Source organism: Oxyura jamaicensis, chromosome 15 (assembly GCF_011077185.1).
Source record: "Oxyura jamaicensis isolate SHBP4307 breed ruddy duck chromosome 15, BPBGC_Ojam_1.0, whole genome shotgun sequence".
Classification (NCBI taxonomy): domain Eukaryota; kingdom Metazoa; phylum Chordata; class Aves; order Anseriformes; family Anatidae; genus Oxyura; species Oxyura jamaicensis.
Window position 1 is genome coordinate 2,346,639 of NC_048907.1, and position 26,538 is coordinate 2,373,176.

At 44.5% G+C, this 26,538-nt stretch overlaps 2 protein-coding genes and 1 long non-coding RNA gene across 4 annotated transcripts; 2 read left to right on the forward strand and 1 right to left on the reverse strand.

The window, feature by feature from the left end:
- Nucleotides 1–1,331: 1,331 nt before the first annotated feature.
- Nucleotides 1,332–6,303, forward strand: HVCN1 (hydrogen voltage gated channel 1). Its single transcript, XM_035340489.1, has 6 exons — nucleotides 1,332–1,479; nucleotides 2,932–3,164; nucleotides 3,493–3,597; nucleotides 3,750–3,981; nucleotides 5,519–5,631; nucleotides 5,955–6,303. The coding sequence occupies exons 2-6, from the start codon at nucleotides 2,967–2,969 to the stop codon at nucleotides 6,018–6,020; spliced, it is 714 nt and encodes a 237-aa protein (XP_035196380.1). The 5' UTR covers nucleotides 1,332–1,479; nucleotides 2,932–2,966; the 3' UTR covers nucleotides 6,021–6,303.
- On the reverse strand, nucleotides 6,226–20,204 carry TCTN1 (tectonic family member 1). 2 transcript variants are annotated; one of them, XM_035340473.1, is made up of 15 exons: nucleotides 19,986–20,204; nucleotides 18,607–18,727; nucleotides 16,451–16,581; nucleotides 15,710–15,876; nucleotides 15,218–15,305; nucleotides 14,300–14,409; nucleotides 11,626–11,646; nucleotides 11,031–11,156; nucleotides 10,062–10,187; nucleotides 9,599–9,678; nucleotides 9,156–9,299; nucleotides 8,703–8,859; nucleotides 7,861–7,986; nucleotides 7,382–7,526; nucleotides 6,226–7,051 (listed from the first exon to the last, which is right to left on the reverse strand). In XM_035340473.1, the coding sequence occupies exons 1-14, from the start codon at nucleotides 20,149–20,151 to the stop codon at nucleotides 7,383–7,385; spliced, it is 1,707 nt and encodes a 568-aa protein (XP_035196364.1). In that variant the 5' UTR covers nucleotides 20,152–20,204; the 3' UTR covers nucleotides 6,226–7,051; nucleotide 7,382. The 2 variants fall into 2 exon arrangements, with proteins under 2 accessions (XP_035196364.1, XP_035196363.1); XM_035340472.1 differs by having other exon boundaries at nucleotides 9,156–9,296; nucleotides 9,596–9,678.
- A 1,167-nt stretch (nucleotides 20,205–21,371) lies between these two features.
- Nucleotides 21,372–25,468, forward strand: LOC118174831. The gene is made up of 2 exons (XR_004754783.1): nucleotides 21,372–21,509; nucleotides 21,766–25,468. It is a non-coding gene; the product is annotated as an uncharacterized LOC118174831 (long non-coding RNA).
- Nucleotides 25,469–26,538: the final 1,070 nt, after the last annotated feature.

Consider the following 26,538-nt stretch of genomic DNA (forward strand, 5'->3'; position numbering starts at 1 on the left):
TTTCATGCCCATTGCTCTGGGTCTGCTGTTCGTGCTGGGCTTTTTGATCTTTGGAGGGAGAGAATGAGCAGCAACTGCTGATATCCCATTGTTTTTTTGTAATGATACCTGAATAAACATCAAATTTAACAGAACATGAGCTTCCTGGGAGGCCCTTCCCACAGCCCATCCACCCTTACCTCTGGAGCAAGCTGCAAGGGGGGGAGCTGTAGCAGGTAGCAGACCTTGCCAAAGATCACACGAGGCAGAAGGAAAGTTGTAATAAACCCAGGTTCTCTTGAATCCTCATCTTGTGTCTTTTGCAGTAGGCCAGTATGGTTTAATTTAAGTGCATTAATAATCTGGAGAAGAGGGGTAGTCAGTAACATCTCAGGCACGACTGACGTGGACGTTGTTCGAGACGGTGGTGCAGGAGCTCCCCGTGCGCTGCACCGTTGGCTCACGAGGCGCCATGTAAAGCAGCTCGTATTCAAAGCAGGGGCTTGCAAAGTACGACCCGAAGCACGTTCTCCTGGGGGACTTGGGGCAGCTGTTCGGTTCAGTAAGGTGATGCTTGAGCAATTTGCAAGTGCTCGGGTTGGAAAAAAAAAAAACTTCCCATTTCTATTGTAAAGAGGGACTTGCACCTCGTCCTCAGAAAACATTTTTAAGCAGCTTTCTGGCCTCATTTTCACGTGCATTTGCTTTTAAGAAAGCTTTTTTCTTTGTAAGATGCAATCCAACCGCTTCCTCATTCCCCTGGCCACTTTCTATCCCCGTTAGCTTTGCAAGTGGCCAGTGCTGATGCCCAGCTGCAGCACCCTGCAGGTGCTGGAACACAGCTGCCCGGGGGCTGGTGCCAGCCTCCTGCCTTGGGGCTGTAAGGGGCCTTGGGCTTCCTGCACCTGGGGCAGCGCCCTGACACCAGCATCCCAGCACGGAGAGGCTCAGCACTGCGATTAACCTACAGAAAAGCATTCTGTTGCTATAAAAGGAGGCGTGAGAAACAGTAAAGGAGCTCACGATTTATTCGAGTGACTGCCTTCAACAAAAGCCACTGCGCATGGGCACCTCCTGGGTCCTCGCCTGAGCTTCCACCAGCAGCATCTCCTCCGGCATCAACGGGCCTCCAGTGCAGCCCCCGGAGCTCTTTGTAAGCATACTGGTTTCTGGGTTATTTATTTAAGTTCTGGCTTCTTATCTGTGATCACCCCCGTAGCTGACCCAGTTCACGGGGAGCAGCAGCTGCCTGTGCGCTCCTCGCCGAGAACAAGGGTGAGCCTGCCGCATTCTTGGGAGGGAGATCTGCTGCTTGCAATCCCAGGCCGGAGCTGGTGCCTTCTTCCACTAGCTGACTGTGTTGGTGTTTTCGGGAGTCAGCTGAGGCCAAAACGCCTAAATGAGCTGGAAACTCCCAGCACAAAGCTCCTCCTTCCTGCCCCTGCTGCAGCCTTGCTCCTCCGCTGTCCTGCGCTGCCCGCGCCCGGCTGAGCTCTGCAAGTAGGTGCTTGGGGGAAGGTTTTGGGGTCAGGGCTCTGGGGCTCTGCGTGGGCATCGCTCCCGCACATCCCCCGGGAGGAGCACGTGGGTGGGCCTCGGTGCTGGGGGTGAGAAAACTTTCCTGTTCAGGGAAAAGTTTTAGGCAGTCTCCAGGAGGAAATCCGTTCCTCGAAATGGGTATCCTTAGGCTTTAAAAGCATAAAAACGAAGAGCCAGCCCTTCGGTTACCAGGAAATACTTCAGGCTTCTTGCAGCACAGAGCTCCCCGATCCTTTTTTCCTTTTTTCAGCTGAGTTTGCTCAGTGCACTTCCCAAAACAGCTCGGGTCTGAAAGGAAGGGATCCCTAAATAGGAAGCCTTGTGCTGGAACACGAGCCTATAAACGGAGACGGGTTAATCACAGCCTAATTTCTTTCTCTGTAATCCTTCCGATGCCGGGACCTTCACCGCCTGCTGGGTCTGATCCGTGCCCCGCTCAGCGGCTGAGCTCTGATCTCAGGCTTCCCTTCCACGCCCGCCCTGCACGGCGGCTTCTCGCAAAACCAGTGCGGGACTGACCAAACCCAGATTTTTTCCTATAAAAACAAATAACAAAGCTGACATCCACCCGGCGACTCCTGTTCTGGCAGCTCCCACTAACGGACACGTCGGAGCCCAGCTGGAGAAAAAGCTGCGCAAGCAGCAAAATGTCGGCACGGGGGGAGCGGGGCCCGGGCAGGGGGCAGCGGTGGCCTGGGAAGGAGCAGCGAGGAGCAGGGGTGGCTGGAGCTGGGCCCCCCGGGCAGCCTCAGCCCAGAGCTGGGATGTGGCCGTGGTTCTCTGCTGGCATCGGGAGCGGTTTTGGGGCAGGGTTTGTGGCCAGGTTGCCCAGAAGAGGAAGGGAGAAGCCGGCGGGGCTGTGGAAAGGGAGCGTGGGTGTGAATGGAGCACGGGTATGAAAGGAAGGGAAATGGAGGCTGCTTATCTCTGGGTTTGTTTGCTGTGGATCTGCTGCAAACAGCAGTGTGGTAGCTGAGGAAGCAAACGGAGGCCAGGAAACCTCCAGCCTCTGTCCTCCAGCCTCCATCGATCCGCGTCTAACACAAACGTGCCGGCTCCTTCCGACAGAGAATTGGCAGCCGCCTCCTCGTGCATCACGAGGTGCGAGATAAGGGCCGGCGTTTTCGTCCTGCAATTGATGTTTTGGGGATGTTTGCAAATAGCTACTGAGGAAGCGCCGCAGTGCTCCGCACCCCGGGGAGGGCGGTGGGGGCTCGCGCCATGGGAGGTGATGCAAAGCGAGCGGCAGCACCATGTAGCAACTTCCCGTCAGCAGGGCCGGTCCACGGGCTTTGTCTTCTGAGCCAAGTGTCACGCTCTTGTCACGCTCGCTGCGGTGGCACAGGGGACCTCTCGTGTCCCCGGCCAGCCCCGCTGTCCCCGGGGAGCTGAGGGTCTGCTCTCATCCTGCAGGTGCCGGCAGGGGGATGCCCGCTTGAGCCAGAGCCATGTCCAGGTACCTGAAGCACTTCACGGTGGTGGGGGACGACCCCGTGCAGTGGAGCAACGACTATCAGAAATGGGAGGAGGAGGAAGAGGAGCATGGGGGGAAGCAGACGGACTCGGAGATCAAACTGGAGCCCTCCCGGAGCCACGTCTCCTTCCAGGACGTGATGAAGAAACTCTTCAGCTCGCACAGGTTTCAGGTGAGGCAGAACTAGCGTAGGCAGGAGGGAAACGAGGGTGAGGCTCGGCCCAAAGGCGCCCGTGAGAGCAGAACCGATGTGGGACGAGGGCAAGGGCTGGGAGTGGTGCAGAGCTCGTGAGTGCCACGCACTGGAGTGAGCACAGATGTCCCCTGAGCGGCGACAAGCCTCGTGGTGGCACAGGGACACGGGGCAGGGTCCAGCCGGGCCCCCTGGGGAGACGCATGCAGGGTGAGGGTGGCTCTGGGGGACGTTTTGCTGAAAGCAGTCGGCTCCTCGTGCCGATTTGGTGCACCGGGAGGGTTTCATGCTAGTTCTTCACCAACAGATCCTGGTCGTCTGCTTGGTCATCGTGGATGCCTTGCTGGTCCTCGGGGAATTGCTTATGGACTTGAAGATCATCCACCCAGACAAACATCACATAGCCCCAAAGGTAAAACGCAAGGAAGAGGTGATGGGAACTGCGATTTTCTTCTCTTTGGTGGCTCAAAGCCTGCCAGGGGGGCCTCGAGAGGCATTTCCAGCCTCCCCCACAGGCAGGTGGGAAGGGGTTCCTATCCCTAAACCTGTGCTCTGTCTTCCCAGGTTTTTCACTACCTCTCCCTTTCCATTTTAACCATCTTCCTGGTCGAGGTGGGCTTTAAAGTCTTCGTCTACGGCCGGGAGTTCTTCCACCACAAGTTCGAAGTGCTGGACGGCATCGTCGTCATCGTGTCGTTCATCCTCGACCTCGTCCTCCTCTTTCGGGAGCACGAGTTTGAAGCTGTCGGGCTCCTGATACTGCTGCGGCTGTGGCGCGTGGCCAGGATTATCAACGGTAGGCGTGCGGCGGCGGCCGTGGTGCGTGGGCTGGGTCTGTCTGAATTACCGGGGCTCGCCTTTCCGTTCCCCTCTCAAAGTGAGAGAGAAAGGGCCCAGTTCTCCCATCCAACTCCAGGTTTTCCCTGGGCATTTTTTGTTGCTGAAGCGTGGCCTCAACGGGGCTGTGACTTCTCTGGAGCAGCAGCAACCCGCTGGTTGTGTGGGCGCAATGCCTCGGTGATGGGCTCGTGGAGAGCCCCGGCTCGAACGCAGCGATGCGTTCCCCTGCGAGTGCCCCAGACGCTGTTCTTGCATTGCTCCCTCCGGAAGGGGGATGACGCACACCGTGCCTTTGCATCGTGGGATCCTCTTGGCTGTGTTTTAACAGGGAGCAAGGTGAACTTCTGTGGCAGAGCGTGGGTTGGAGTGCTCTGACGTTCCGCTGTGGCTGTCATCCCCCCCAGGGATGCTGGAGGGAACGTCCTGATCTTACTCGGAGTCTTCCTCGCTTGAATTCAAAGCGCTCTTTGTAAAGAGAGGAATACAAAATGTCCCCAAATCAGGCTTTACTGCTGTAATGGTGAATGGTTGTGAATTGTTGTGAATTCAGACACTTCTGAATTTACTGTAGCTGGAACCACACCTTACCTTCTATGAAAAGTTGTTTGGGGATTTAAAAAAATAACGTGGCTATGAGATTATCCCTAATTCCTGCGTAAAAGTGCAGCCCAAGTATAGTCCTGAGCCCTTTCTTTGGAGAAATGAACCCCCAAACCGCAGGCCTGCTGCCTGTAGCACTGGAAACACAGGCAGGTGTTCCTTTCAGGTGCCCGCTTTAACGCGTGTTGTTCTGTAAACAGCCAGAGGAGAGCTGTCAGGTAGGAGGAACGCGCTGTCCCAGATGCTCTTTCCAAGCAATTTTTTTTCCCCCTCAGAAAAAGGTGGGAAGAAATTGCTTTCACTGTGGGAGTTGAGTTCACGTGTAATAACCTAGCAGTAAGGCGGTAGAGAAGTGACACCTCCACCGCAATGAAGCTGCATTGCCCTTGCTGCAGAGCTGCACAAGGTGAAGCCGAAGCTGTAGGGGCCCGGTGTGGCGGGTTGGAGGGGTGCGATGTCCCCATGCCCCCCGCGGGTGGCGGAGCCTCAGCCCCGGGCTGAGCCGCACGCTGCTGTTGGAGCAGGTCCCCGCTACGTGAAACCTGTCAAAACGCGGTCCCTCGCTGTAATAATGCCGCCAGTTACATCCCCCCCAGGCTCTGCCAAGGGAGCAAATTCAGATTCAGGGTTTGAATGACAGTTGGAGTGATTAATTCAGCTCTGAGGCCAGACAGCCTCTTCCCAGCAGGGTATCGGTATCCGAATCCCTGGGGTGGCTAATTTAAAAACCTCCTCATTAAGGAAAGCACTTGGGAAAGGTGGTTTAAAGACAACAGAATCAGAGCTCGAGAGGAACACGGTTAACTCCTTGAGCACAGACCCTGTGTACTGCTAACCTCCTGCTAGTGGCTGTTTTACCTTGTAAAATGAATCCTCTGTGAATTGTTTCACAGGTATAATTTTATCCGTAAAGACCCGCTCTGAACAACAAGTGTCCAAGCTAAAGCAAGCAAACCTGAAACTTGTGACAAAGGTGGAACAACTTGAGCACAGCTGTGCAGAGAAGGTAAGAAGACACTTAATTTAACCACGATTTTACCTGCCAGCTGCTCTGGATTCTTTTGCAAGCTTGTTGCTCTCAGCTTGGTTTCCTCATCAGCAAGTTGTGGGGTAAGCTGGGCCGAGGAACCGCAGCCTTGCCTGTCCTGCCTGCGCTTCTCTGAGCTGCTTCTGTTGCAAAGGAATGACGGCTACCTCTGTCCTACTTTATCCAGGTTGTCCTGTTTTGCTGCAGTGAAGCACGCTTCAGCAATGCGAAGATCTGTGGGAACCTGGGAAACCATTTTAAGGTCAGAACTACATTAATGTTATGACTTTTGTCTCCAACAGGAGCGAGAAATCGAGAGGCTTAACAAGATACTAAAACAGCACGGACTCATCACTGAACAAAAATAGGAGGCCGGTTTTCCAAGGCAGGGAAGTCTGCGAGCGCAGTGTTGGAACGTACCGGTTTTACCTGAAAGGTTTTCCTATCTGCTTGCTTTCTCTTGTATAGCACTGTCTATAAACGTTTTCTGTTTGACCACACTTTGATTAGATGTTGGGATTGCAAAAACAGCTTTACTGGAAATTACACACACACACGCTCCCAGTAAACAGGGATTTCATAAGACATTTTTGTACAGTTGTACAGTAAAAAATGCAAAATAATTTAATAAAGACACATCTTTACAAGCTATACATCTAGGAAGTACCATTCATTTCAAGTAGTTCCTTGTTTTGTGCGTGCAATAAGGTTCTTTGTTTGTAACATCTTGTGGAAACTTGTAGTACAAGTGATATGAATCTGGGCTTAAAAGGTCGCTTCTCCACCAGCTGCCTGTTCATCACCGTGTCTCTTCTCTGCCAGCCATCGTTTCATGTTGTTGGTAGTTTCCTCATTTCTGTTGGTGCTTCTGCCACTTCATTATTTATAAAACGTTCATTTCCAAAAATACCAACAGACCACTCCTTTAGCTGACAGTCAAATCAGCACCAAAATAGAGGCAAACGCATGCCATCTTACGTCAAACAATACCTGATTCTCAGCAGCAGATCTGAATTTTGATACTGTATTATTTCTTCTTCCATTTGTGTGTTTATTTGCAGCCTGCTGAGCTACAAAGTCATCTTCCACAGCTCATAAATCAACACTTTAAAAGAATTAGAATGTGTAAGAACAGATGTAGGTAAGTAGACTGCTGGGAACAGTTAAGATTCCAGAAAAAAAAAATAGAAAACAAATTCTAAAGGACTAGGCTGATGTTTGAACACAATGTGAACTTCTTCAGGTACTAGGAAGTCCCTGAGGTGAGAGTATTTCAGAGTTGAAGAGTGAGATAGTGAGTAGGAATTTCAAAAGGTGTTGACTGTAGCAGGCATCTCCAATTGATTCCAGCCAGTGCCAGCTGGAAGGGTCACTGAGCTCTTCTGAAAGCATCACTTAACTGTTCAGATTTTTAAAAGAAAGGCAATTAATTAGTGGTTCGGGGAAAAAGCTAGAAATATGTGGCTTATTCATCTATGGAAACAGATAAAGCAGAGGCCTTCTTATCTAATAGCACATGATTACTTTAATTAACAATTTAGCTCTGCTGTTTGCAGAATAATGAAGCCTAGCTTCCTACTGAGCCATGCTGTGTCCCTGAGCTCTTCCCCCTTCTGCCCACGTGCTGTGAGGCCAACACAGTGACTGGATAAACCTTGCTTCTTTAAAAAACGGATTAAAAATCAGAAAAAGCAGAAATGCAGCTTTTTTTTTTTTTATGCACACTTACCTTAGACAAATGGAAAGAAAAAATCAAAAGGTAATTTGGCATTAATGGTGGGCCAAGCTTTATAGCCTGGCTCTGCAGGTGAAGAAATATCCGTGAACACAACAGAGCTTAGTACAGGAATAGTCCTTTCCCTTCCTGAGGGAAGCTGCAATGAAAACACAAATGGGCATTAGCATCACTCTTCTCTTTGTATGACTGCTTTGTTGAAACTGGGTCAATATTTTTTTGCTGTTATTTGTAATAAGATTTTTTTCATGTATAGTTCCACATTTCTTTTCACGACTGATATATAAAATATGTTTTGGCAAGCAGCCCACAGTTGTGTTCGAGTTGCAACAGAAACTGTTAGGTACAATCTATTCTAGTAGGAAGCGTTACTTTTAGATGAAGAGATTAACTGGGTCACTGCTGCACAGCTGATAGCTCAGCAAAAAAAAACACATTCTTTTTACCTTGAATCTTGTAATTTAATTACATACCTGCTTCAATGTGGTGGTGGTGGTTGTTGCTGTAACGTTTACTATTCTGGCTTGTGGATTGACTAGGGATCCGTATTTAGTCCACTTCACTTCTATTTCAAGTGATACTGGTATTTGGCAGGCGCTCTGAAACGTGTTATAAATTCTCTCATTGTCTGACTGGTACAGGAGTAACCGCATTTCTTATTCATCTTACTAAATTGGCAGAATGCCCCCAGAAAGCCTACTCCAGGAGGTTACCAGAGCACCTAAGCCACTGCCTGAGAAGGCAGTGCACGTGTTTACAGCCTTGGCCCAGGGGTGTCCCTGAAGTTTCGCGACCAACTGACTGTAACTGCACGTTAGGCGGGATTGTTCTACACCAGCAGTGCAGGACTTTGGCTCTTAGTGACAGTGCTGAGCTGGCTCTTTTTAGCAGGAAGGCTTCTCTAAAAGAGATGACATTTCAGTAATGCTGTTGGGACAGTAGAAAACCTGTAACTCCACCAAGACAGAATTTTGAAGCCTATAACCTTAAATATTTTTAGATAGTTCATTTTGAACTGTCAAGTTTCTGTTTACAGAAATAATTTGCTGCTTAGCTGTGAAAACATGCAGGAAACCTCTATACAATCTGTCATGTAGGGGGCATTCAGCCTACTCTAACCAGCACTTCAACTCTCCCTTTACAGCAAGAGTAAAATTCCTCACTTTTTATTATTGCAGGAGGACTGTCCCCCAGTTTGTTTCTACATTTTTTTCCTGTAGGTCTGAGAAGCCTAAGCTCATGGTGCAGTAGAGGTACAGATCCTAGGAGAGAGGACAGTAAGAGTGATGGAGAGGGGAGGAGAGAGAACTTTCACCTGTTCTGAGTTTTGGAGGTGAATTATTGGCACCCAGTCATGCACATCCTGGGCTTGAGAATTTCCAAATGAGGCCACGTATTCAGGAAAGCTCTGTCCCTTCAGTAAATCTAGGAGGGCCTGAGTCAAGGGCCTGCATTTCGCAGCTGCTGTAATTCTTCCAGGAGAGGAAAAAAAAAAAAAAAAGAGTTAAAAAGTTAAAAAGAGTTAAAGCAAAATCCATTGGTTTGGCACAGTAGTAATTCCTCCTTGCTGTCACGCACTGTTCAAGCGTTCTGGATACAGTTGCTAATGTACACAATCTTTTTAAGAGAAAGAACACTGTTAATTAAATGACGTTTCTTATAATTAAGTACTCCTACAGCTGTATGAACATCCCAGGATCTGAGCAGATCCTAATGGGGCTAATAGCACTGAATCAAGAAAAGAAAAGAAAAGAAAAAGTCCTCTTACCGTAACTTACAGCCTGATATCATGTTGTAACCAAACAGCACTGGGGTTCTGCCCCCCTGCGCTGTGAGGCAGTCCTGGTTGGATGTACTTTGCAGAATGGTAAGTTGACCGTATGCGTTGGTACTCTGAACGATGCCAGATGTAACACACAGTTAAAGGGAAATTCAGTACTTGATGTTTATCATGAAGAAAGAATCCATAGTCAGACCCTTAAAATATATCTGAAAATATATCTGAAAAAATTATAATAGCTTAAGACTCCTCTTAATATGAAGAAGCACTAGAGTGCATAATGAAAATCAAAATCTACTTCACAGCCAAAAAGCACGTTCACTTTTGGTAAAGAACAGGTAAAATTTATAGATGTTAATGCTAGAAAGTTGTGGTGAAGACAGACCAGAACAAGTGATGAAAGCGAAACTGCAATGGGGAAAGGATATCCTTGTGGCTTGAAACCTGCTCTTACAGGCAATCCAGCAACATAACCAGGGTTGCCACTGAGAGGAACTGGCTTTGTATTTACCTGCAACACAGATTTACAGTATTAGTTCTTATCCTGCACTGAAATGCTTGGAAAACACACAAATACTGCAGTTATCTTAGAGTTATAAACTGTCTTGGACAATGACAGTAGGAAAACCTCTGTAAGATTGCAGCAGTTCTCTAATACTGGGGCAGGCTTTGCTTTTGCTGGATACACTTGTGCAGAATCACAAGATGACTCTTCTCAAAGTGTAACAATAACTTTGGAGGCCTTTAATGCCCACTTCTGAAACGCTGCCTCATCGGTGTAGCCAAGGCAAGTTACATTTTACCTTGCCGCTAACAATTGTTCTGATTCAAGTTTAATAAGTTTTGTAATTAAATGTCTTTCAACAAGTCATCCATAACATCTCTAGCAGTTACCTGAGTAAAGCTGATTTCAAAGCTCTGTTGTACTGAAAGTGCTTCTTTGTTAATTGCCCCCAAGACAAAAGAAGCAGCTGCTTCTATTATTTCTCCTGCATCTGTGTATGTAATATGATAACTCACCTGAAAATTAAACATTTTAGATATTAATTAGAACAAGCAGATAAGAGTATGAAACCAGAATAAAGGAATTTAAAACTACATAAGTATTGTTTTCTTTCTTCCTTGCTTAAGAGACATTCAAACGCATTGTAGAGATGTACTGTATCCTCAGTCGCAATAAGGACGGGCCCAGAAAACCAGAGGAATAGGAGGAGCTTTCCCCTAAAAATTAAGAAGCATGGGTTGAAAACACTGCTTATTTATTCTATTTTGCAAGTCATTGCCTGTCTGCGGACGGAGACAGTTTCAAGACCACAAAAAAAAAGCTGTGGTCTGATCATGACAACGCTTGCACAGAAGTTAGTAGCCATGCTGGCACATTTAAGCATAGAGGATGTGAGTGTTGCCAAATCAAGCCACTGACTAGCAATGGTCAAAGGTGGATCTAAGGTTGGAGCCTCTTCAAAACTGACTTCTTCTAGGTGGAATCCTAATGTTCATCTACTTAAGGTAAAAGATGAGATAATTTGCACTGTATTCTCCTCTGTCTCTGCCACCACTGTGCTGTGTCATCTTCTCCCAAGCATAATGTGGATTCTAAACTCATTGTCTGTTATGTCATATACAGAGAGCAATAATAGAAAAGGATTTCATCGTCTGCGCGTTACGTTGCATATAGTTATTATTTGGTTGCAAAACACATTCTTTTATCCCAAAGTCAGTGTTTCCCTGTGAATATTTGCTTTGGAGATGTCACAATGTAAGGAAACTGCAAGGCCTCTCTCATGTCTTTGAAATTTGTGAATCAGAAGTGATTTGATGCACACATTAAACAAAAGGGGGAAAAAGAAATGTTGTACCTACCCCAAGAACTACATTCATGCACAGTTCATCCAAAATCATGGGGTGCCTGAGGACATCCTTACTGTTAAGTAAAGTCCGCATTCCATTCAGAGACTGGATGACTACGGACTGGACAGTAATATTAACCTGAAAAAGAAATTCATGTGATTTCTGAGTATTATGTTTAATTAATTTTGGCTTTTTCTGTATCATTTTATTTGTGACTGTTCTGTAGGGACAGCAGTCAAAAATCCTTTGAGCAACTGCCAGGTTACACGTATCGCTGAAGTTTCTACAACAAAAGATTCTATTTTTAAGCAACTAAAATTAGCTAATAGAGTTGTATATGGGGGCAATGCGTCAGGCTTAAGTGTCTGCAGATAGCATATTATCTTGCTGGTAGCATATTATCTTGGAGTTGCTCAGTATCATTACTGATGCAAAAATGCAGCAATTGTGCCCTAAGGCCTTTATAGGGGATTTTTGCTTTATTTTTTGAGGTAAAGATTAAGGCTAAAGTCACTGTTCTGATGAAGTCAGTGAAAAACTCCCACTGACTATAATAGAGCAAGAATCTTACCCCCAGCTGTTCCAACTAAGTTAGAAAGATACTTACCATCTGACTTGATTTGGGCACCTAGAGGACAATAAAAGAACAATTTCAAACACCAGCAAAGGTATGAACTATTACAAGTAGCAGTTAAGGCTTAATTGCTTTGCCTGTTTAACTCTCTATCATTACAATGAGTTTTGCATAGTGAAAATCACTGGATATACACTACAGTATTCAGACAGTGTGAAAATATCTGCTATATGGGGATAGGAGGCAAAATCTTAACAGTCCAAACTTCTTCCCCTGACAGTAACGGGAAAATTTCATAGTGACTACCATCAGTTTTGCACCAGGCCTAGTTTTGATACGCTGCCAACAAATATGCAGGGCATTCAGTAAGTACTAGACAAGTCTAGTAGTTCCCTTTGACACTCTGCAATTCGGAACTAAGAAACACGGGAAAAGTTTGCTTGCATCAGGAAGGAGAAAGGCCCCTCGGTTTGGCATGACTGCTGCTGTGTATCATTTTGTTTGGCCTATTGAGAACCTCAGAGAACACTGTTCCTATTACAGATCTGTGCAAAAACACTTGTCACTATTCATAGACTGCCAGTTTAGGAAGTCTGCCAGGCTGCTCATACCCAAAGAAATGAAGAGCTTTTGTTGTCTCATTCTGACAGTAACGAGTCCATAATTTCATGGTCTCTAAGGAGAGAAATGAGAAGCAAGTATTCCTGTGTCATTCTATAGTGTGTGGTTATGTGCAGTTGCTCTGTTGGAAAATTTCCACCAAATTTTCATGGAAAGGCAGAAATGTCAGACCCAGGTCATCAATCAGGGTTACAAAATACTCACAGAGAGCACCATTTTGTTAAAGGTTTTACTTTTGTGGCTTCCCAGTGAGTGTTTGATTTCCATGTTTGGGAAGGGACCAAAAATTGCACTTTGACCACACTATCCACAGCAAGAAGCATCACAAGGTTGTATTTTGGTATAGAGGTTTCCAACCACCTGAAATGCCTCTTGGTTCTGTTGGACATGCCAGGGAAGAGAACAGGGATGAACTGCAACAACTACTGAGACCTTCATATCACTCAAGCTGGCCTGGCAGTGAGCGTGGGCTCATAATTATGTGTGTTTTTTTCCTGAAAGGAACACCTGTATGAGTCCTCTCACCGGGGGCTCCTACCAGTAAGCCTCCCTGGGTTGAAATACTTTGCTATTTCTTTTGCCAGCAGCTCCACCTGCTGGCACTGGAAAGGCTCCCTACTCTGCCCTGTGACCATCCTGTCCCCAAAAGAAAATCACTTTTTCTATTGACAGCTTCAGCTCCTTTTCAGAAGGGGAGATGCCAACAGACAAACTTTAGTGTCTCTTTGACCTTCTTTAGTTCTTGCACTTGATCCTTCAATGTCCAATGTATTTCAGACATAAATCTGCACTATATTAAGCTGGGACAGTAATTGGCAATCAGCATGTGGGTAACACGTCATGTACTGTTCTAGTCAGAAAGGGGAATTAATCTTTTAATTAAAAACATTCAACTGCCTGGAGCTTATCCTGATGGATTTTTTTTCGTTTCTGGCTCTGCAACCACCAAAAACTCTAATGTTGGGTGCATATGGAAATGTTCAACACCCTTCTGAAGCAGAGTTTTATCCACATCTGCCACAGTAGAATGATCAAAAGCTAACATTCGTGAGCAACCCTTTGCTGATTTCAATCATGTCATCAGATATCAGGAGAATGATCCCACCTGTGAGAGTGTGAATTACTTAGTGGGCTTTACCTTACTATTGATAGGTTGGGAACCTGCTATCAGTGTTGAGTGAAGAGACTGGAAGGGCTCTTTAAGCTTAAATAGGGCACTAATTAAATGAATTTAAATAATTACATACATTAAAAACATTTTAATGGCAGAAAGTATACTGTTTCTTCATGACCTTCAGCTTCTGGGAGGAGCTATTGGGTTAAGGTATTTATTATATAGCTCATTTTCAATTTTGCATGCATGTTTGTTGTGTTTTTCGTTTTTTTTTTTTGTTTTTTTTTTTTTGTCTTCCTCAATATCCACACAGGGGGCTCATGTATAAATAAGAAATTGTCCCCCCAGTTCAAAAAAGAATGAAAAAGTAAGCTTAGCTTTGAAAAATAGCCAGAGACTGGATTTGGTAGTAGGCTGGCTAAGAACAAGTCTGCTCTCAGATGGATCTAAGGTGACAATCCTTGAGAAGGGAGACCTATCACATATGTGCGATACCTCTGTATTAATGCCACTATTAAAAATTGAGGTGTGTAAGAAAGCTGCATCTGCAGAAGATTCAGCCTTACGGGTACTTTAAGTACAAAGTTTTAAAACTCAGACTTGCTAGAATTACAAACCCTTGGAACAGACTTCCTAGAAAAACCTAAATGTGCATAAGTGCATAAAACTGCTGCCATTGCCCTGTTAGTTCAGTGACACAAGCTTGGATCTTCAAGACCACTTTTTTTTGTTGGCTAAGCAAAGAAGAGCAAACGTTTCTGTTACCTCAGCTTGAAATAAAAACTTGCGTGAAGTTTTTCTGTACAAATGTTTGTTGCATAGGAAGAATTTTTTACTAATACCCAATTAAAAATCCAGCAGATTTTTTTAACATTGTTATCTTTTAGGAAATATAAATTATTTAATTCTGGAGATGCAAAGTGCTATGTAATATCGTCAGTCAGCTATGTGATTGTTTCAAAAAATACTTACTGCTAAAATGCTGGAGTTGATATAAAACAGCATACTGACTGCTTGAATGTTGCCACATTTTCCCACGCTTACTGGTCTAATGCATTTTGTAGCCTGGTTTACTAAAAACCCTGGAAAAGAGTCACAAAATATTGCTGAATTGAATTAAAGAGTAATTATGGGAAAAAAAAAAAAGTGATATAAGAACATCAAACAAATGCCCTCAGTGAGGGTAAATGTAATTTCTCTTGCAAATAAGGTTTTACAGGAGCTATAAAGAATGACATCCAGGTTCTCCTGAAATACTGAGACAAACTATTACTTCTTAAAAGCTTAATAATAGCTGCAAGATTTACGGTATCATTTCTGAGATGTTAAGATCTTTTCTTTCAAAAGACTTCAGTTTTCCTACGCTCATTATCATTATTATACTATATTTAATAATAAGTGGGACTTGGAAAATTCAGTCTTTTTTTTTGTTATTTTTTTTCCTCTATAGATTTTCAAGAAAATGTAGAGTTTAAGTCTGACTTGAGTTGCACTCAGGCTGTGAAAGGAACACCATTTTACCAAAGGGATATCTTACAAGGTTGTCCACTTAGGTCAAGCTTTCTGCAATACTCTCATGGCGTCACCCTTGTACTATTTTATTAAATCAATTAAGCCAAATAGGATGTTTTATTGTTGGATAAACAACCAATTAACGAGACTTAACAACCAGGGATTTAAGTATCTAACTGTGAATGTTTAATTGAGATGCAACACAACTTCCGATCTATGTCTCAGAAACCATCCATAGACACAGAAGCTATTTGAAAAATATTAATTCACAAATCTTTATCTGACTTACACTGGTGTGTGTGACTGTTCACTGACTGATTGCGCTCAAGACAGAACATTCTAGAGCAAATAAACTGGAATTCAAATGCATTTTCCAACCTGCAGGGTTCGCATCAGAGCACCAAGAGGAGACAACAGGACTAGGCAGCCTTAGAAATCCATCCACTGTCTGTATAGGAACACCATACTGCCAAATAAAATGACATGTTCAAGAAGATAAATGTATTTCGGTTCTTTGAAGGTTTCAGAGCATTTGGATGAACAACAAATCTGTATAACAGAAGTCCTTATTTCCACTGCATCTGTCAACATCATGTAACACTTTGTGCATCAATTCTTAAGCCACCAACAGCTTTTTGTTTACAATAGCAAAACAGCTATTTATTTTTCACAGATCTTAAAAATCTAGCTCACTTGTGAAGTAAGCTAACATAAAACGCTACACTTAGTTTTAATTTTCTGTATTTAAAGACCAAATTACAGTTTTTCTTTTTTCAGAAGAACTGCAATTTTTTACAAGCAAATGCAAACAATGCTCACTTGGTCTTTTATGAAGCAATTTAATACTAATTGAACCAGATAGTTACGTACCTCATATCTGTAAGTTTTGTTTGCATCAGAAGGATTTGGAGCATCTGAGTCCAGAGTCCAGCTCTCAGGTTCAGCACTGAAAGCAGCACCTCCAAACTTTTTAAACAGTTCATCAAAATTTTCAGGAGTAGGTGTTTCAGGGGAAGGAAAGTACAGTGCTTGTTTATCTGCCAAACCATTTTAAAGATTGAGATGACTTTTAGGGTAAAAGATACAGAACAGTATTTAGTCACAACTTTTCCCTCTGGAGTTGGTACAAATCCAGTAACAGAAGGGTAACAACACAGCTGTTCTTTAAGAGAAAAGTGTCTTAATTCATCACGTCAGCCTGATCCATGACAGCACAAACTTAAACTTAAGGGAAGAGTAAGTTTCTTTCTTTCAAAATCACAGTTTTTAACCGGGATTTAGTGGGGTTGGTAAATTCCTCAGCAAAACAAAAATCATTTTTTATTTTTTAAGAAAATGTCACTTCTCAACCTCTGAATTGCCAACAAAAACTAGATGAAAAATTTTAAGTAAGCCTGGTTTGAGCCGGCAGTGTTCTTTCAAGAGAAAACACAAAGAATCAGAGTGTGAGACAGTTTCACACATGAAAGTACTACAACATAAGGACTGCAAGCACAGAATAATCAATTTTCTGACAGGTTTAGTTACTTTTAATTTTAGTCTATTTCTGGTACCTAGAGAGCTTATAGAAACAAACGCTTAATGCTTAACATTGGCAACAACACTACTTACAGTTTGTAGCGTGAATGCAGAAAACACTGGGATTGATGTGGTCAATTAACTGAAACACCCTTTCCGGTGGATTTGCTTTAACATCAAGAGAATATACGGCAGCTTTCTGACTACAAAGGCGGCTATCACCTCTGCAAATAGCAATAAAAAAAACAGTGATACATTTAGAGTTGGTATTGAGCGTATTTTAAAGTTATCTTTGTGTACTGAGGAAGCATCAAAAAAGCATTTTTTTAACACCATTTTTATAGCAGTTGTGTCTCCTTCGAAGGCTTGTATTATTTTATATGGAGTGGTTAGTAATTATTAAATAATAAAGAATTCGCCGACATCTAGCAGAGGAAACTGAGCAGCAACAAGAAAAAAGGCAGGAGACATACTGAGGGAAGAGAATAGCCTGACAGCAATAATGTTAGAGCTACGATGACAGGTTGGATGGGATCCAGATACCACAAATGCAGGGTGCACCATGGGCTAGGCAGCTCAGAAGCACTTTTATTTATACAGTGCAAGCAGGAAGGATGATCTTTAAGGTAGAATGATGGCATGTAGGCTGGAAAAAGTAAGTTCCATGCCTATTGGAATAATGTGCACCTTCGGGGTGAGGTCCTACTTGATCTGCATGTATGAGAAGCAGCAGCGTGGGAACCAGGAAGGTGAAAGATCAGGAAAATCCAGGAAAAAAAGACCAGGAAAAATCAGGAAAAGTACTTGTGGATGTGCAGTGGGTTCAACAACAGCCCAGAACTGCAACAGGCTGTACAATGAATGTGTCTGAAATGTACCAGTAAGTATTATGTGTTTAAAAAAACAAACAAGGCATTTCATGGGAAACGGGTACTTAGGCAGATCAAAGCCGTTAAGGGCAGACACTGAAAAATACCTTTCAGAAATGACCTTTTAAGCACTGAGCTATTTTTTTTCTATGAGGCAAACTGCTGGTTAGCAGAATCACATCCTAGAACAAATGCCCATTTCCCTCAGCGTTTCAGATACCAGACAACCTGTGACTGGTGATCGGCCAAAATCCTCTCGGTGACTACCACAATTATGCAAATAAATCTAGATGTAAACACAGAGATCACAATACTTGCAGTCACTGGAAAATTTCACGCAAAATGAACACTTTAGAGAAAAGAATTTTGGGGGAAAACCACAACTTGATTTTCTGCCTTTCTAGCTGACAAAGACAGAACAGTCACCTAAGACAATTAAACTGTCATTCAGGGAGGCGTTGATTAGACCTTTCTGATATATATAAATGTCTATAAATGGGTAGAAGTAGTCATTGTGTGCGAGAACAATAAGAAATGGCAGTCTGCGATGACTGCTAATTCAAATTTCAAAGCACCGAGAATAAACCCCAGCATTCAGATTGGCATAATTTATGCTGAAGGTGGGTTGAAGAGCTGCACTTATTGTTCTGAGAAGTCGCCAAGAGATTTCGCATGAAGATTTTAAAGTGAGCTTTCTTCGTTCCTTTTTGAGAAGATGGAGTTGGGTAAAGGTGTTTTCAAATAAATTGCAAATAGCAAGGAAAGCACCACCAGCATTCCTTTATTGATATAATGTTACATACATTTTACTGGTTTTAAAGATCAGCAGTGAGGCAGCAGGCTGGGACACTGACCTGTAAAACCAGGATCAGAGCAATGCTGACAATATCTCATTAAGCCCTGAACTGATCATGTTTCTTGTGGATATTGCAAACCTTTATGAAAGAGGTTACTGAGAAGCTGCTGATGGCCTACGGAGGTGGCCAGATGGTCGCATGGCATCAGCTTTCCTAACTTCCAGACGTTCTATCGACAAAAGGCTGATGATACATCATTCATTCCCTAACAGAAGGCTTTAACAGCTAAGCATCCCCCCCACACACAATAGGACAGTGCAAAAAAAAAAAGCAAGAAGCGTGAATTTAGAAAAAAAAATGAATCAGAAACTGGGCTGGGAAGACAATTTGCTGCTCTGCCTGGCTGGGAACCAAAAGTTTAGGGGCTTAGTGCTGCATGGAGTGGTGAAGGGTAGGTAGGGGTTAGGATGGTGGGGGTGTAGAGGGATTGGGAAGGTGTAAGAGGAGAAGACAGAGCCTGTACAAATGCATGCAGCAAATAAAGCAGGATTTTTGTATTTCAGATAGCTGCTTATTCACTTACGTGACGATAGGAACTGAACATGTAGTAAAGAGACTGAAATCTGCTGCGCTGCAGTCAGGGTCACAACAGCAGTTTACATCACACTGTGCCACCAACAGATCACAAGTACACAGCTTGGCAACTGGGGAAAAGACTTAAATTAGAATTAGGACTGGAACTTTGCACACTACAGCACGTTCCCTGACACTTCCATTTGCCATCTTGCTTTATTTGGGACAATGGTCAAAAGCCTACATCTAAATTCATCTGATTTTGTTACGTCATTTAAAAAATATTTTCTGCCACTTAGCAAATATATTAGGAGCAAAATCACATAAAAATAATTAAAAAGAGCATACCAAAATCTGATGCTCTGAATTTTTACTTGTATTTTACTGAACTTTTTTGAGACTTGCTGTTGTTCCATAATAAATCTAGACTTAAGAATCACTGAGAACATAGAAAACTGAGACCAGCACTCCACAGACAAGGCTTTAAACGAATGCTCATTTTCATAATTACAGCTTCTATTTCAGCTTGACTGTTGCCCATTTCTCTACAGCCTCCTGGATGCTCTCTGGCCATCTGAACAGTATCCAGGCAGTTCCTGGAATCTCTGAGGGTCTGACTGTTCTGTCAGCTGAGTTTAGCACTGGAATCTTTGTATTACCTTGTAAACAAGAGAAGTTTAAACAGGGATGATTGGATTGTGAGGCTGTATCTCAGAGATCAGGGATGTAAGTCTCTTTTCCCTAAGGAGGCACACACTGGGGCATGTTTAATTTGGCAAGTAATCTAGGGAAACTGAGCTGATGACACCACCACCGGGAAATCAAAAGTTAAATAAAATTAGTACACATGCCAATCAGAAAACACTGGTCAACACTTTCTGATGGCATTATTCCAAAAAAAAAAAAAAAAAGTGTGATTTATATTGTCTCAGTGCTACAAATCCACACAGCCAGGGCTGAATTTGGAGTCTTAGTGCAAACTGCTTGGTGCACCCAGCCTGGTGTGTACGTGGAGCTCTCCGGGCACACACACAGGGTGCACGTGGGGCTCTAGTGCAAGCTCAGGCTCTGCCCTGGGGGCTCCAAGCAGGGTGCTGGGCGGGCAGGTGAATCCCGAGGCCTCAGTGCCCGCTTGTAGGACTGTGTGTGCCACGATGTGCATGCCCAGCGCCTGAAAACCGTGCAGGGGATTGGTGATTCTGCCTTCCTGAGTTCTGAGGCACGGCTGACAGGGATGCTCAGAGCGAACACGAGGAAGCTGCCAAGCAGGCTTCTCCCAGCCCGGTGGGGAGCGGAGGGAAGTCAAGGCCCAGGCCAGGAGCGGGGCTTTCCTCAGGCCCAGGCCCAGCGGCCGGTGCTGAGCGGCCCCCAGCCCCGCCGCGCACCCACCGTCCGTGACCGGGGCCGGCCTGCTGCGGAGCTGCTCCCCGGCGGCAGCGCGGGTCTCCGGTGGCGCCGGGGGCTCGGGGCTGGGCTCCGCTGCCCGGAGCGGCGGAGACAGGAGGAGGAAGAGGAAGAGGAGCAGGAGGAATGCCCCGAGCCTCAGCGCCGCCATTATGGCGGCCGCCGCTAGGCCGCCCCTAGCAACAGCGCGGTTGCCAGGGAGCGCGGTGCATCATGGGAGCGGCGCGGCATGGCGGAGCCAGCGCCCCGGCAGCCCCGGGGCATGGCAGGAGGGGGCGTCATGGCGGGAGGTGACGGGGCCAGGCCCTGAGGGGAGCCCGCTGGAACCAAGCCGAGGGCAGTGGTGTAAAGTAAATGGACCAAACATAAGCTACGTACATAATTTGTGCAGAAATGCCACTCGAAGGCTGTATGAGAAAAATAAAAGTAGGGAATGGCCCCTATTTTGCAACTTTCTTTCTTATAATCTGCTTTCCTTTAATTTCTGAAGTGTTTTTTGTTTGTTTGTTTGTTTTTGTTTTGTTTTGTTTTGTTTTGAAAATGCCAGGGGTCTTTTCAATTCTTAATGCTCAGTGTGCACATTTATTAATTAATCTTGTTAGTAACCTTATTATATATACGGACACTTTCATACTGATTTGACGGTAGGAATGACCAAAGTTCCTTACAGTTACCTTACAGTTGTTAACATCTGCGCTTCGCTTCCAACTGAGACAACTTTTTAAAACTTTTTGAGATGCATTATCCACATTATCTGATCCAAACCGTCTACAACACTTGTTCCTGCAGCAGGCTGACATTAGTGACATTGTGGGACTCCTTTTCGCTTCCCACTAAGGCCTTGTCAGGACTGTCCACAGCCATAATGAAGGCTGTTGGCCTGTGTGTGGTGAGGTTATGGGATCTTTAAAAAGCAATGTTTTTAATTGTTCTGCTGCAGAGAAGCATGTTGACTTTGCCAGTTAATTCACTTAGATTTGTGTTTTTGTAACTACATTCAGGACAGATGCTGGTGAGTTATTCTGAAAGCTCTGGTGTCTTGGGCCCTGCTTAACAAAGCGGATGGGCACAGGTTGTGGAAGTCTGCTGAGGGCCTGTTTGCAGCTTCTAGAGTTAAAAGACTCACAGCTTCAAGAAGCAGGAGGCTTCAGGCAGGGAACAGTCCCCCAGTCCCCTGTGCTTGCTTTCCTGCCTATTAAAAAGCATGTGAAGCTCTTTTCTTTTGTCACTGCAAAGGGAGTGAAGTTTCCGCATCCTCTTGCTTGAGGGAAAGTAAAATAGATTTTGAAGTTTTACTTCTAATTGCTGTGGTGCTTGTCCTGGCTGGGAGAGGCAAGCCTGGAAGAAGGAACAGTTTGATCATGTGGCTGCTCTCTCCTTATGTCAGAGATCAGACATCTCTTTGGGCGAGTCAGACTCAGGGGTTTACAGTCCTTTCAACTGCCTTGACTAATCTGCTCCCACCTGATGTGTGGGCAGGTAACAAGTATAAAGATGTTTCTCCTACCAGTTAAGTCCTGCAAATTTTGAACCTTGGAATTTAGTTTGTGGTCTTACAGGGAAAGTGGTGGTTTATTGTTTATCATCAGTGGTCATATTCTGTCTTCTGTATCACATGTTCCTCTGCAGTGTCATCAGTTGAGATAATTACTAATGAATCAGCTTCACTTGCTAGTTTACGCATTTCTTACAGATTTGAAATGAGTAAGAAGGACCATGGATAACGCACATGGGAAAATATTTAATATGTTCTTTTTGCATCCAGATTTGCTTTGCAAAGCTGATGGTGTACAGCAGGCCAGACTCCTGGGTGAAACCCAAGCCTTGCCGAAATCTGCAGGTTCATCCCAAGCACAGATTGGACCCTGACTGCATGTGGGTAGGAGCTGGATGAGTAAGGAGGTGTTCTTTCTTACTGCATCTACCACCGAATCAGAATAGAATTGGGAAAACGTTCATTAGGAAAGTATAATGTAATTAATCCATTTTTCGCATGATGTTTTTCTTCAGAAATAAGTTAGGGCTTTACTCAGACCACTAGTACCCCCAACCCCATCCCCAATACTGCCTGCAAAAGAAGAACAGAATGAATGCAGCTGTTGTGTTACTTCAGTTTCCCCTTTATGTATGCTTAAGTGACTAACCCTGAATTCCCTGACTGGGATACAATAGTTCAATAAAGTCATGAAGACCTTCCAGAAATACATACACAAACAGAATGTGGTACGCTCCTGCAGAAAGAAACATAAGGAAAAATGAAAAAAATATATATATTTAACATAGAAATTGCAAAGCAAAAGCCAAGTATAAGAGAAACCATTTGAAAAAGCCTACCACCACAAAAAAAATGGCCTTGTGTTAGAGTTCTGAAGCAGGTTCCAAAAAGCAAACCCCAAAATGTGTAGGACAAGATCAGAACATTAATAAATAATGTATGTTCTCCATCACAGAGAGTTTAATTTATCCTATCAATATGAGTTAATTAATAGTTAAAAAGGACACTGTGATACCCATGTGGGAAGTCCTATGAAATTAAAATTCAAGCAGTTTAAAATGTGGTAGATTGCTGTCTATTAAAAAACATGTTAAGGGATTTACTGTATTGCTATCTTAATTTTACTTTAAGCAGCAAGACTTTGATGTGCATTTAAACATTACAGTGTGGCATTTGCAATCCAAACGTTGTGGAATTAAATCCCACCAAGCATGGTAAAATCAGGGGAAATAACTGATTATACACAAAATTAACACAGATATCTTTTATGAAATGCTAAGACGAAGCAAAAAGCATTACCTAAATTTCAGTTTCTCTCATCCAAGCATATTTTACTGAATCAGTAAAATTAATTTTTAACTATGTGACTTTCACCATAGCCCCTTCCTTTTAAAATTATTTTAGATTTAAATAATATAATGACTTTTACACATACAAAATTATTGCTGTTCTACTAGAGCTTTCAGAGTAGTGTACCAATATCTGCCCTGAGAGTACTTTAAAATATGCAAATCTAAGTGAGTAAACTGGCAAAGTCAACACGTTTCTCTGCAGTGAGACAATGACAGAAGTTCTGCTCATGCACTCATATCCTTTTGATTAAACAGTTTAATTTTATTTTTGGACATTTAAACTAACTCAGAGTAGGATTAACTAAATAACCATGGTCTTCATAAATTACAAAGGATGAAGCATTCAAGCTGTCTGTTGGCTGAACCTGGGCTGTTCTTTCTGAACACACCATGTCCAGATTATTTAATCTTTATTTTTTTACAGTTTTAGCGGATTCAGTTAGGTTTTGGTGTAAGGAAGTTTTAGTGATACAATCTGTTCAACAGACCTCTGTATTGTGAAAGAGCTTCTGTAGGAAGTGGCATCATTCCTGGTACTTTAAACTTAAAATGAGAAGAAAATCCTTTGAGAAAACACCTTTGTATGTGCATTACTTTAAATATGTACTTAAACACACCTACTCTAAATAGGTATTTTTAATTTGCTGCCATTCAAAATAATTTTACCACTGAGAAAAGTAACAGTCGCCATTAAACTACAATAGTCTGTATTTTGTAGCAAAGCTGGATAATTTGGGTGAGGTTCTAAGGGAATTGATGGAAAAACTGATACAGAAAATAAATCAGCTCTCCCAGGGTATCACAGACAGCTAGCATTTGGGAGGCCCTGGTTGCCCACCAGAAGACAGTGGTCTTCTGTCTCTGCATCTTCGAAGAGGAGACGTTTGGTGACGTCCTTTTCACAGTAGTTCCCTCTTTGATATTAACTATGCTTTCTTAACTTCTTTGCAAGGCAAACATTGCTTTTGCTCTATGACAGATCGCTTTAAAAATTCAAGTGGACAGGCATTTTTAATTAAAGTCAAAACAAAGTCAAATAAGCCTGAAATAAACTGCATTTTAGTTTAGCGCAGCATTAGCTCTTAAATAAATAGTGAGCAGCCTTGGAGCTCTGGGCTGTCTCTGTACAGCAGATGGCATTACAGGTAATATTTATCATACTCCAATCCTGAGGCTAAGATAGTAGGGAGGGAGTACTGACGTCAGCTACAAGTGAATCAGTCTTAATACAAGCTGAAAAACTGCTTGCGCCTTCAACAGTTGATTACATTGTACAGCATTTCTGCTTAGTGCTCCCCATTGCACTTATTAGTCTGTCTGAGCAAGCCTAGCAGGAAGAGTTCATTTTGTTTTGCAGCTTAAACAAACTGATGTAAATTGATCTTGGACTTTGAGGTGGGAAGATTCCATCCAGCTGCTGTAACCAGGGGAATGCCCTTTGCTCCAGTTCTTGTGCCAAATTTGTGCATTTGAGAATTTTAAACAAATACCACTTGGCAGGATATCGGCCCTCAGGGTACAGGAATAATACTGAGCGAGACAGCAGGGCACATACTGGGAGGGATTTACACGGATATCTATCGGCACTGATAGTGAACAGTGAGGAACACCAATCCTCTCATATTTAATTTAAAACGGTGTTCTGTTTTTTTTTTTTTTCCTCACAGGAGCTGAGTGATCTTCTGAATGAAAACCAATAGCAGTTTTTCATCCGGGTGAACCGCAGGAGTGAAAGAGTTCAACAAAGGTTAAGAATGATTACGTCAATGATGTTGTCTTCCTCGGCTGTCTGGGCCAACCTGAGTGGGTGACCAGGGACGAGGGATTATGAACTGCTCATGGCACGCCTAGGAGCCCTTACTGAAACATGGAGTCATGCTCTGCCAGGGGTATTTCAGGGGTATTTGACAGCCTTGCTCTCACACTGAGTTTCTCAATCTGTGAGGCATGGCTGGTTGACACAGCGCTACAGCGAGCGTCCCATCCTGCTCAGAAACACACCGTGATGAGGTGTGGGGAGCTCGTGTTTGGTTGGAAGCAAGGTGGGGGATTATAGATTGAGAAGGGATGCAGACTCAGCCCACGTAGGACAGAACACCTTGCTCCATCTGGAGCTGTCTCTAGGCACCCAGATTTATAGGCAGTATTGAAATCTAGTGCATTATAGGAGAAGGGACAAGGCCGAATTGGACTTAGCCTAGAAGGGACAAGAAGGAGGAAGAAAGAATGAGTGAAGGAAAAGAATGACTCTCTTGAGGAAACTGAAAATATGCACTTCCTTTTCCTGTTATAGATATGGGAGGGGGTGAGGCAGCAAGGTTTGCTGCTGAGAAAAGCCGCCCTGTGAGTACTCTCTGTCATCTCCCACACCCTGACAGGCCATGGCAGCAGCACACCCTTCCCTCCATCCAGCCTGCTGAGAAAATCAGCTATGCGGCAGTTTCCTAACTCAACAAGGCTGCACTTGGGTTGGTCTTTGTAGTCCCTGCACTTTCCTTCCCCTCATTTTGAATTACAAACGGGCAGATTATTTTTTAATAAGTTAGGATACCATTTGAGCTTTAGGCTGAAATGCTTCATGCATTGTTTCAACCTTTAGCACTTCAAAGGAAAGGAATATTGTCTTTGTCAAGATACACAGCAGCTGAAACGCGTAGCGTGTGTTAATGCTATTATAATGACAGTGCTTCAGCAATGCTCCCAGTGGGCTGGGTCTGTGTTGTACACCACACAGCTTTTCCTTTCACCGGAGTCAGCTTGGGATTCAGGTTTCACACCTGCCTGGGCCGTATGCCCGTGTATTGTTTTGCTATTTACATATATCTGGGTATATAATCAAGCGGCAGCCTCGTTGTGTGTGTGCATGCAGAGGCATTAAATAAATGTGTGTGTTTTTTACAGCTGCCTGCTGGGAGCTTCCAAAGTGGCATTTCACAGACCCAAAGGCTCGGGGAGGACGGAGCTGCAGCAGGGAAGGACCCAGGCCTGGGTTCCTGAAGCTGTGAGACACCGACAGACCATGCCTTTGCCTCACGTTCAATTATCACAGCATCTGTGAGGTTGGAAAAGACCTTCAAGACCAACAGCCCAACTATTCCCCTACTGCCAATGTCAGACACTAACATGCACTAATCACCTCTCCTTGAACACCCTCAGAGACGGTGACACCACCACCTCCCTGGGTAACCTGTGCCAATGCCTGACTGCTCTTTCTGAGGAGAAATGTCTCCTAATTTCCAACCTAAGCCTCACATTTTTGTGTGTGTGGTGACCGTGTGCTGCGCCTCCATCCGCAGTGCTCAGCACTCACTCCCCTGCTTACAGCAGGATAACACCTCACATTTTCACCCATTTCCCCCCAGATCACAAATTTTGGGTGCCGTGGCACCACATCTCTGGGGAAGCAGGAGGAGCCGCCTATTTAGGGGCCCATTTTTATGACGAGGAGCTGCCCTCACGCACCCTGAGGTAATGACGGGAACTACAGCGGGGCGCTCCCGCCTCACCGCCCCCCCCCCCCACCCCCCACTGTGGGGGCTGCCGGGAAGCGCGCGCTGTTATCGCCCCGCAGCATGCAAATGAGGCGCGGCGGGGAGCCAATGAGAAGGAGGAAGAAGACGGGGAGGGAGGGGGCTGGCTTCGGAGGGGGGGGGGCGTTGCGCATGCGCGTTGCGGTGGGGCGGGGTTGACC

Coding starts and splice junctions, on each gene's coding strand:
- HVCN1 (XM_035340489.1), top strand. CDS start 2,967: ATGTCCAGGTACCTGAAGCACTTCACGGTGGTGGGGGACGACCCCGTG. Junction 3,982..5,518: donor CGTGGCCAGGATTATCAACG/GTAGGCGTGCGG, acceptor ATTGTTTCACAG/GTATAATTTTATCCGTAAAG. Junction 5,632..5,954: donor AGCACAGCTGTGCAGAGAAG/GTAAGAAGACAC, acceptor TGTCTCCAACAG/GAGCGAGAAATCGAGAGGCT.
- TCTN1 (XM_035340473.1), bottom strand. CDS start 20,151: ATGGCGGCGCTGAGGCTCGGGGCATTCCTCCTGCTCCTCTTCCTCTTC. Junction 15,877..16,450: donor CTGCATTCACGCTACAAACT/GTAAGTAGTGTT, acceptor ATGGTTTGGCAG/ATAAACAAGCACTGTACTTT. Junction 10,188..11,030: donor GCATGAATGTAGTTCTTGGG/GTAGGTACAACA, acceptor TTTAATTTTCAG/GTGAGTTATCATATTACATA.